The following is an 11,304-nucleotide window of genomic DNA, read 5'->3' on the forward strand; positions in this document are numbered from 1 at the left end:
TTAATGGAGAACCTGTATTGTGGTATACTTTTGACTACTTTTTTTTACACATCTTGTCTTCAGCATCTTAAAAATGGCATGACTCTTGATTGGGCTTGTTTACAATCAATGGATTTGAATGTTCCTAAGACTGTTGGATCTGTTAGACATTAACAATCAGTTTAAAGACAATGTCTATGAATACCTAGCATATTTGAGGGCTTTTGTGGACTTGGTTACTTATTTTGTCCTTTTCAAAAAGGTCTCACTATGTAGCTCAGGATGGCCCCAAACTCTCCAGCCTCCTGCCTGAGCCTCCTCTGTGCTGGGATTTTAGTACTACGAGACCCAACTCTTTTCCCTCAGACAATGGATGGATATATACAGACATATATTCATCACAACTATTCTGGGATATATGAGCTTGCCTCCAACTTAACAATTTAAGACTACCAGGAGGCTCAAACACGGATATCTGATGCTGCTGTAATTCTTTCATTTGCCTTCATTTTATTTGGCCCTGTAATATTTGATTAGCCCGTTTTGCCATTCAGAGATCAGAACCCTAACCCACAGGCCAAATCTGGACCACTGGCTGTTGTAGTCAAACTCCATTAAGCTTCCTTCCTGATAAACAAGAGCTGGGTAGTTGTGACATCTCTGTGTGCTCGACAAATCCTGAAATAGGAACTGTCTTATCCTTTACAGGGTGAGCCTTATCTGCCTCCATCTTAGATTGCTGACATTTTCCCTCTGTTTCCAGGATGGCTCTTATTTCACACCATAACTCAGCATTTCAGCCACTGTGTCTCTCAAGTCTAGAGTGATTTTATTCTTAGGGCTTCAATTTCTCTCTCAAACACAACTGAAGATCTCTGAAGGTTCAAGTAGTCTCACAGTCTTTACATTCATTAAACAACTTATGAGATGTTAAAACCATGATCTATTTCTAAACTCATGAGATCTGTTAGTCTGACTAGACCATTGGTCTGGATGAACAGAGTCATGTTTTCTTTGCTTTTTCATGTGCTGTCCTTTCTGACTCTGCTGTGCACTTTGAATAAAAATCATAAAGACTAAACTTAACAATTTTTGTTTTGAGGGCCAATGCCATTCTTCAAACTGACTGTCAATCCGTTAACTTTCAGTTTCCCTTTGGTTAGAATGAGATATCTGCCCTCCCCTACAACCTTTGATTTATTTTATTGCAATGCCCACTTAGGATATTTGCTTGAGCTTAGTAGGATTGGAGCTGCAAGAGATTGGATTCTACCTCTGGTAGCATGTGATTAGTTCTGTATGCACCTCCAGCAGGGCCCCACTAAAATACAATTGAGAGAACTTTCCCTTTTTCTTTTCTTTTTTTAGCTTCATTTTTTTTTCTAGCAATTAGCAAAATATCTCTGGGGAGAGTATTTAAATTTATCAGGAGACAAAGGCAGGAAGGCTGCAATTTGGAGACCAGCTTGGGCTGTACAGTAAGATGCTTTACCCAAAGAAAAGGTGTTAACAAAAGATGCTTATGTTTGGGATCCTTCCAGATTCCAACCTCTTGTACTAGTCCATTAATTGTAGAGGAATTTTAATCCAGCTAGGAATGTAGCACAGTGGTAGAAAACTTGTCTAGCATACAGGGGTTCCTAGGTTCAATCCTCAGTACTACGTCAAAGAAGAAAAAAGACCAAAACATAAATTATGATCCTTTCTCTTGACATTGCAACTGTCTCTTCCCTGTGTAATGCCATCTTTTGCCAGTGGGCATGGCTTATTCATTCAGTGACTGTTTTTTTGTTTTTTGTTTTTTTTCCCTAGTAAGATCTTAGTTGACCACCATGAATTCTGCTTCTGTATCTGTCTTCCATCTGTTTCTTCCCCTCCAGTCCTGGAACTGAAGGCAGACATCACACCCACCAGGACAGGACTCCACTCCTGAGCTACAGTGCTAATTCTCTATCCCCCAGAGACAGATTTTACATTAGGCTTAAAGTCTGTTGTCCAGTTTAATATTTTGAGTTTAAAATAAAACTGCCCAGGCTGGGGGAACTATCTGGAATAGTAGGTTGGAAGGCTGTAAGAGCCAGGAGAACACTAAGGAAACTGTATTTCCAGACACAACAGGATTGACAAACATATGAACTCATTTCTACAAAGAATTGTACCATTTTTTTTGTTTGTTTCAAAGTAAAAGCTTCAAGGAAGAGGAGAAACATTTTTGCCTCTAGTGTCTTTTAATATTTTTATTTATTGTGTGTGTGCTGGGGTATGCCATGCGTGTGCATAAACCTGTGGAGGTGAGAAGTGTCAGATATACCATGGAGCCAGAGTTACAAGCATTGGTGAGCCATGCAGCGAAGGTGCTGGGAATGAACAGAGACTGTGACAGCATGCACAGACCTGCACAGGTTCAGGCCAGATGGGGTCCCAGCACTGAGACAGGAACTGGGACTAACTACAAAGTTGTTCAACTTACAACTGAGGGCAAAGGAAAACTTAGTTTTTTCCAATGGTGCCTCGCTGGGTATACAAACCACACTGAAGAGCAGGCTCTATGCCTAGCAGTAGATGGCTAATGCTCTACAAATTTATTTTTGGTATTTTTGGAGGTTTTTTTTCTTTCATAGCCTTTATTTGGCTTTTTTTTTTCTAACTGGTCTTGCCCATATCTTGGAGTTTCCAGTTTTGTGTTTTTCTGGTTTGTGTGTGCCTGTTCCTGTGTCTAGGTATGTGTGTTGCTACTTTATTTTGGGTTTTAAATTCTGATATTTTAATTTGCTCTTTCTTTTTGAAAGAATGAGAAGGGTGTGGAGTTGGATTGATGGGGAGGTAGGGCAATGGGGGAGGATCTGGGAGGAGATGGGAAGGAAAACTGTGATCAGAATATATGTATAAAAAAAGATTTTCAATTAAAAAAAAGTTTTGGCCTCTTTAAACCTCTACTTTGAGGATATTTAAAACTTTTCTGGCTGGGCAGTGGTGGCACACGCCTTTAATCCCAGCACTTGGGAGGCAGAGACAGGTGGATTTCTGAGTTCGAGGCCAGCCTGGTCTACAGAGTGAGTTCCAGGACAGCTAGGGCTACACACAGAAACCCTATCTCGAAAAAACAAACAAACAGAAACAAAAAACAAATGCTGGTATTGAACCTAGAGCTTTCACACAAGCTAGACAGGCCCTAAATCACTGGTCTATGCCTCCAGTCCCAAATTTATTTAATATACTAGTTTACTAGTAATCATACAATCATATATGTGTACATATATATGTATACCATATACATATATGATACTGATGACTAAATTGAGGTCCCAGTGTTCTGCCATAGCCATCCACAGCCTTCAGTTGGAAACTTAAGAGTTGTGCCAGCTGACCTGTTCAACTGCTTCCTTCATTTTTCAAGCACTTTATGAAAAGGGTTAATGCTAATGTTAGAGCCCAGGGGAGCATACATCTGGTCAAAGATGAGCTTAGGCTAGTCCAGGCCTTGGCAACGGCTATAGTGTTGCTCAGCATGCATGCACCTTATAGTGTCCAGGTCAGGTCTTGGTTAACCAAGCACCATGGTGGGGGTTCAGGAGTTAAATGCTTAAGACTCAAAAACCAAAATGCCAAAAATGAGATTTAAAAATTTCAGTTGCTAACAGAATGGAAGAAGTGAAGAGGAATTTGAGAAGGGAGGAAATGTTCTCATCCTGCTATTTGGAGGAAGGACAGAGAGTCCCTTAGGAGATGTGAAGTGTCAGGAAGGGGTGTACCTATCTGCCCCAGCCTCCACTGTCTCCGTGGTGTAGTTTCTGGAGCTCTATTGTGTGAAGGAATTGACCCGTAGCTGAGGTTGAAGAAGAGCAAACAATATGTTGGTCTACTCGTTTCCCCATGAAAGGAACTTTTCATAAGTGGAATTAAGAAGCTATCTGTGCTGGACTAAGCAGGCTTGTGTGCAAGGAGGAAATGCCCCTAAGACAAAGACATGCAAAAATTAAGCCCAAGTTATTTCACTAGGTACAGATTTCAGAAACGGATTAAGAAATATGATTTTGGCCTCCTCAGTGGCCTTGGAGGACTCTAGGGAAGGCAGGGTAAGGCCTTGTGCTTAGTTCCCATGTAGGCAGTCTGGAGACTGCTGTAACTAGACTCTAGACCCGGCTGGCAGATGAAAATCAGGCCCCTTTGACCGTCTCTTATCTTTATTTCTCTTTAACATTTTCCTCTCTGTCCCAACTCACTCCCAGGCCAGCATCAGAGCAACAGAAAGGCAGAAAGTAAATAGAAGACAGTGAGAAGTCACACTGTATATTTACTTGTTCTCTTATTCTAATTGGCCCAAGCCCTCACATGTTGTCTCAGGTAACTGACATAAATGACATAGTTATTATGTGTATGCACCCTGTGAAGGAGTGTATGTGCACACATATGCACATGTGTCAACAGCCTGACTCTGTCACACAGACAACGATGTCCTTTATTTCTGATGTGTATTTTTTGTAGTCTTGTTAGGGTTTTTGTGTGTGTGTGTGTGTGTGTGTGTGTGTGTATGTGTGTGTGTGTGGTGTGTGTGTTTTAACTTAAATTTGCTCACGTTTTCTAACCAGAGCTAAAAGTGGCAAAAACACATTTGAATATTGTTCTCACCTACCCAGTGCCATCCCCAGTTACTCTTAAGATAGCTTAAGATACTTAACTGATGATAACTAGCTTGCCTTAACTGTAACATGAGTGTTAGGGAAATTCCCTGCTAACCTCTGATGTCTGCTATGGAGGGGTAAAACCTTCCTGCTGGGCTCACAGCTCTCTGAGCTCATCACAGGGACCACTCTTGCAGCCTCTGTATCACTGAGCCACAGACTGGAAAAGGTCTTGAGAAATAATCTAGTCTGGAACTTTTATGCCTAAAAAATTACTGACAAATGATAATCTATTTCTTTCTTTCTTTTTTTTTTAGCTCCTGAATGGATACTCAAATATGCCCAAGTCTATTTGTGTGAATGATACATGCACAAGATACTTCATAGTCGAAAACTAAGTAGTAGTTATCTATGTCTGTAACACAGACAGTATTAGCCAGTGATCTGCATTCTAATTGATTATAGAGGTGTTTCTTCCACTAGACTCTTTCAGAGCCTGTAAAACTTTCTCTGAGTCTTTGATGCAGTGGGAAACTCTGTGTTGGACTTCAACTTCTCCCATTTCTCTACACAACACCATGGCATTCATACCTTAACTGTCAGTTGCTATTTTGAAAGTGCTATATTATGGTTTAGGCACAAAAGTTCAAAACATATTTTGTTTATTTTACCAAGCTTTATAAGGGTAGACAAATATACCAACAGCTTACCCAACAGCCACTACTTATAAATGTTTAATCTTTGTTCTTATTTATTCTAGTGTCATAGATCAGTGTTGACCTTTTGAGGAAATATTTTATTAATATTGTCAAACTCAGTAGGTATTTGTGTTCATTAGGCATTCTTATATAATAATTATTGATAATGAATCTTTTAAAAAATATATTCTGAATGAAAATCATGAAGACTATGCTCTTGAAGCACAGTTTACTTATAATTCATTTAACATGCACTTTCTTTTTACACTCAGGGCTGGAGATGTAGCTTGAGTAATGCTTATATATTCTATATTATTGTACATATACTATATATATATATATAGTGTATAGTGTATATGTAAGCTTGATCTCTAGCAGCTGGAGAAGAGAGATGGGAGGAATATGGCTAGAGAAGGAGATAAAGTAATGGAAGCAAAGTGATTTGAAGATGCCATTCTTCTGGCTTTGAAGGTGGAGGAAGGGGCCAAAAGCAAAGCAGTATTGACAGCCATTCTAAGCTGAAAGTATCTGAGCTGGCATCCAGCAAGCCCCTTCAAGCCTCTTGTCTCTGTCCTACTCAAAGCTAAAGTTCCAGGAGTGCACATGTATAAGACACCAAGCTTGTGATGTGCATCTGAGCTCCAGGCCTCTGGACTGCACAACAAGAACCCTTAACTGTTGAGCCATCTCTCCTGCTCCAAGATTGTTATCTTTAGTAATGATCTAGGAAGCTAAACAGTATTAATTATTGCTAAATGGCCAAGTCTTGACAAATAACCTGTCTGGTCTTCTAATTCTTCCCTTGCTCCTGCATTAGGATCAAGTATGAAAGCCCAAATATATATCCTAACTGTGAGTAGGGCAGCTCACTTCTAGTGAGCCAATCTAGCTTCTCTGCACCAACATCCTGCAATCAGGGCACACCTGAATCTTAATTATTTTGCTCCTTCTCCCTCTCCCATTGTAGAAATGGTCTCACTGTGTAGCGCTGGCTGGTCTGGAACTTGCTATGTAGTCCAGGATGCCCTAAAACTTAAAGAGACCTGCTTGATTCTGCTTCCCAAGTGCTGGGACTAAAGGCAGGTATTACTATGCCCAGCTATTCCTTACCCCCCATGTCTGAAGCTTCTAACTGTCAATCAAAACTCAAGAGGCAGTAGCTGACTCCCTTGCTATAGCAACTTTGGGTAAATAGCCTTGGGTTTTCTTTGATTGGTCTTCATTTATTTCCACAGTGCTCAATAACTATTTGTGTATTGAGTGAATAACCAGTGAGTGATATAGGAAAGTATTGGGTGTGAACTGAAAACAAGGGTCACAGAACACATGACCTGGTCATCCATTAACAAAACTCCCAGAGTATAGGCAGACATTCTGGCATTCAGTGGTTACCCTGGGACAAGGTAAACGTGGCTGCTGGGGAAGAGTAGGTGGCATGTTAGGCAATATCCCATGGGTGTCTCCTTCTGTAATTTAATGGGAGTCTAGGGTATTTTTCAAAGTTAGGGCCATGGGGAGTGAACTTTGTCCTGGAGCCAATTCATTATTTGGGTTTCCTTTTTGGTGTGGAGTACATGTCTATTCCCTGGTCTCATTAATAGCTGGGTCTGGCATCCCAAGACATCTGCCTTGAATAAACCTGGGACACGAGCTCATTATCAGTTTTGAAAGAAACAGAAGACTACCTTGAGTGGTTAGTTCTATAAATCTCTACCTGGAGCTTTGGAGTTGGGGGAAAAGAGTATGTGAATGTCCCTCCCAGGACCAACACTTACACATTCCACCAAAGACTGGATTTGCAGAGTGAAGTAGATGGTGAACTATGGGGAGCTGATTAGGGGTGGAAGAAACTGAGGAGGTGAGGGAAGGTCTGAGAGATGAGGGATGGAAGGTGGTCAGGAATTGGGAAGAGCCGTTCTGACTTTAGCCTTTCACCTCAGGTTCTCTGGAGAAGGTTGGGCTGAACATAGAGATACCTGTGTGCTTTGACTGGCAGAGGCACTGGGAAGCGGGAAGGTGGCACTCTTGGTTTTCACAATGGTGAAACTGTTGTCTTTGTTCAGCTAATCTTAGGCCAAATTTCACGGTCAGCAAGATGATCTGCTGAGTCCTAACTGCATGTGTATCCACTTGTACTCTGAGTTCTTCAGTGTGTTGGCCAGAGCAGATCTTGAACTCCATCCAGGCTGGGCTGTAGCTTCCCTTATGGGTGCATGTCTGCAGCTTGCTACGTCTTAGATCTCTCCTCATTGATTTCCATGATCTTCTGACTCTATCTAGCTTTTTCCTCTTACTATCAAATGAAAATAGTTGTAGACCCAGATTACCTTAAACCAATGTGTGTAAACCTATTTACTTCCCCTGTAGCTCACCCAAGGAGCCAAAAAAACCAGCAAGTAGCAGAGCCCTATTCAGATCCAGTAAATAAGAATGCCAGGAGTGTATGGCAACACATTCACTTGGAAATTTGTTTTTGGTTTTGTTTTGTTTTCAGGGACAAGCTCTCCTACCTGTAGTCCAGGCTGTCCTGGAACTCTCTGCATTCCTCCTGTCTCAACCTCTTGAAAACTAAGATTACAGATGTGAGCCACCATGCCTGGCAGGTTTTGCTCTTTAAAACATGTTCCAAAGTGTCTCAGAAACACAACACGATTAAGAACCACAAACATCTTCCTCCCTTAGAAGCGCAGAACTGTCTCCGGTTAGAATTTGGAAGAAGTTTATTGTTCCTTTGAATAAAGCCTTGTCATCTAGCAGATGACTAGTCCAATCACCAAACCAAATGGCGCAGAAGTTCCTGCTTCTCTCATTTCAAGTCTGCTGCAGTGTTCTTTGCCTTGCTTTGATACTTTAAAGTTTGTGTTGAGAATTCCTTCCTCTCCAACTTTTTTACTGTCCTCCTCCCACCCTGTGTCTATTTTTACATCTGGAAGTCCAGATAGGCCTCAAACTTGTGATCCTCCTGCCTCAGAGTACTGGAATTACGGGCTTGTGCTACCACATTTGGTTAGTTTGGGTTGATGGATAATGTTTGTATTTATTCTTTAGGCTGTAATCCAATGTTGCATGTGTACACATTACAGAATTCTTGAATCAAGCTAAAGAGCATATGGGTTCCCTCACATCCTTATTTCTTTGTGGTGAGAACGTGCAAGCATTGCCAGCCCTCAGCAGCTGTGAAACATGAAACATGGCTTTGAACCATGCTCACTGTGTTGTGCAGTAGATAAGAAAATGTAACTTTTCCTCTGCACTGTAACTTTGTAACCTTTGGCTGGAGTCTTAGGGAATATCCTAGATTCTGACAGATGCTTTACAATTTGTCTGCTAGAGCAGTCAGTGTATACTTCCTTGCCCACCACTTAGGATGGGATGTGAGCCCTGGCCCAATTTTTTTTCATAAATTGGATGAATTTAACAAAATAGTGGTTCTAAACAGTTTTGCCCACCTAGATTAAGCACTAAGTAAGTGCAAATTATGTTTGACTAGGACATGCACAGGCATGTCCCCAGTATCTCACCTCATGTTTTCTAAAGTCCAAGTATCAGGTAAGATTAGTGTTTGGGTTACATCCAGAGAAGCATATCTGAGGTTCTCAGGCACCCTTGAAACTTTTGACATTGACATTCATCAACCCAGCACCTACCTCTTTTGAGGGCAAACCAAAACCTCTCCCTACCCAGGGGAAAAAAAAAACAGAAAAACCTCTCAACAAACATAAAGGAGAAAGACAGCACCTTTTGTCATGGGGAATGGCCATGACCAGAAAGAAAGGAAACTCAAGCTTTTGTATGCACAAACCCTTGTAAGCAGATATGCCCACATCCTTACGCAGCTCTAGGGATGGACCTAGACACGGACACACAGAAAATCTCAGATTTGGTGGACCAGGCTCTCTGATGGGGAAGCTGCAGCTGGAATCTCCTTGGGTTTATTTTATACAGTTGGATAGTGGAACAAGATTATTGTATAAGCTGAACAAGAAGGTGGGGTTATGAGTCACAGATAAACAAGAAGGGTGGGCTATTACAGAGTTTAACAAAGAGGCAGACTTACCTAGTTTGGTAAGTTCAGTCTCTGTAGGGGAGCAGTCTTCGGACTGTGACCATCTGAGAAGCAGAAAGCTATGGTGGACGTTTTCTGTATACACTATGGATATTTGCACTTGGATTAGGAGGGAAGGTTTTGCCATTTCCATGAGCCTAGCCCCAGGAAGGTTTTGGTATGTTCCAAGAGTCTAAGGCTCTGGGATCCTTGATATGGCAGTGCCCTTGTCAACAACCCACATTTACACAGGATGTCACTCACTCCCTATATGTATTACTATGCAGTTTCTTTCAGGTAAATGGACACTGATCCTCAAAGAAGAGGAATTGACTATTGTCATACTTGGTTTATCTTAAATTTGTTTGCCAATGGAAACAACAATCAGCTAGATAATTGACTTTATGTAAAGGAAAATTAAACTTACGTCTTCCTGAAAGGAAGTGACTTTGAGTTTCTGACAGGCTCCAGTTCGGTTCCTATCCTACCCCAGTTCCTGGGACCAGCCTCGGCTGAGGACAGGGCTTTGGGTGAGTGGATGCAAGAGTGGGGAGAGAAGAATTGGACATGGAACACTATTCACTTTTGCTTCATGAGAGACAAGACAGAGAGGAAGCACATCTTGGTTTGACTTGACCTACTCTGACAACCTGTGTCTTTCACAGGTTTTATTTATGCATAAAATCATTTCCTCAGAGACTCTTCATTTATATCCATCTTTTCAAAATACATTTTCTTTTAAAGTCTTCCTTGATTACATATGAATATTGAAAGAGGAACAAAGCAAGCAAGCAGCAACTTCACAACAGCAAAAAATTAACATTATGATAAAAACAATTTTCTCTCAAGTCGATATCGTCTTCCTTAAGGTTAGTGTCATAAAGGCTTGAGGTTCCGGAAGTAACAGGATGGCTCTATTGGAATTTGGTTCTGTTTTAATTTGGCACAGAATTAATAAATCAAAAGTTTTTTCTTACTACCTAGATCAAACTTGGCTTTCTACTAAAGTTCAACCTCTCTGGCCCTTATTTAATTCTGCCTTTCCTTCCTCTGTAATTCTTTTATAATTGGTGTAAGACCATCGTTTTTTTTTCTTTGATTCTTAAAATATAGTGCAGCCCCTTGCTTAAGCTAAGGTGGTCTGTTTTCTGTTTTTCTACAATATCAGAAAAGTTCTGGTCTGACAGGTATGTTCAGGAAGGTAGGCACTTTGCTGAGCCAACACGTTTTCCTCTGTGTTTCTGTCATGACCCCTGGTTTCAATATGATTCCTATCTTTATTACAATTCTGTAACGAATAGACGAACATCAGGATTCCTAAAACTGTTTACTTTTGCCTTCTGGAAGGTACCAAGGCTTGTCATTAACTGTGTGATCATAATCTCTTCCTATTCATACAAGCTCCTTATTTCTGTAGCTGAACATGGAAACCTAGAGATTCAATTACAGCTTGTCAGTGCCTAGAATTTCCTTAAGCTTTTCTTCTTTAATATTTTTTCTCAAATCCTCTGTCTCGTGCTTACTATTAACACTCCTTAATAATCTAAATGTGTATCCAAATAATAAGCCCTTAAGAAAGGTTCAGCTTTCTGCATAACTGTTTTTCCTAAGGAACTTTCATTAATTTCATTCTTATTTACACCAGCTTTTTGCTATCCCAGCTCTATCTTTCGGAGAGAGGCCTTTAGCAGTGAGAAATAGAAGTATAAGCAAAAGGTGCGTAGCAAATTTCCACCAGGTGTGCGAAAGGTCAGTCCAGGTTTCCAAACACTAGAACTCTGTCAAACAGCACCTTCGGGGTGATTGGTACCTCCACCCCAGAGACGCAGCTAAGGGCACAGTCTCCCCTTCTTTCTTCCTTCTTTCCTTTCCTCCCTCCTCCTTCCCAAGGAACACACTCAACCCAGGACCTCATACATTGAGGTACAACAGCAATCCTTCTCTCTCTCTCTCTCTCTCT

At 41.0% G+C, this 11,304-nt stretch overlaps 1 protein-coding gene across 1 annotated transcript in view; it reads left to right on the forward strand.

Annotated features, from left to right (window-relative positions):
• The window catches only part of LOC116077182 (olfactory receptor 56-like), a 3,541-nt gene extending 1,131 nt beyond the window's left edge, over positions 1–2,410 (forward strand). The window contains exon 2 of the mRNA XM_031351542.1: positions 2,388–2,410. Coding sequence (XP_031207402.1) covers positions 2,388–2,410 — 23 coding nt within the window. The remainder of the gene's footprint in view (positions 1–2,387) is intronic.
• Positions 2,411–11,304: the final 8,894 nt, after the last annotated feature.

This window comes from Mastomys coucha, unplaced genomic scaffold, assembly GCF_008632895.1.
Source record: "Mastomys coucha isolate ucsf_1 unplaced genomic scaffold, UCSF_Mcou_1 pScaffold5, whole genome shotgun sequence".
Classification (NCBI taxonomy): domain Eukaryota; kingdom Metazoa; phylum Chordata; class Mammalia; order Rodentia; family Muridae; genus Mastomys; species Mastomys coucha.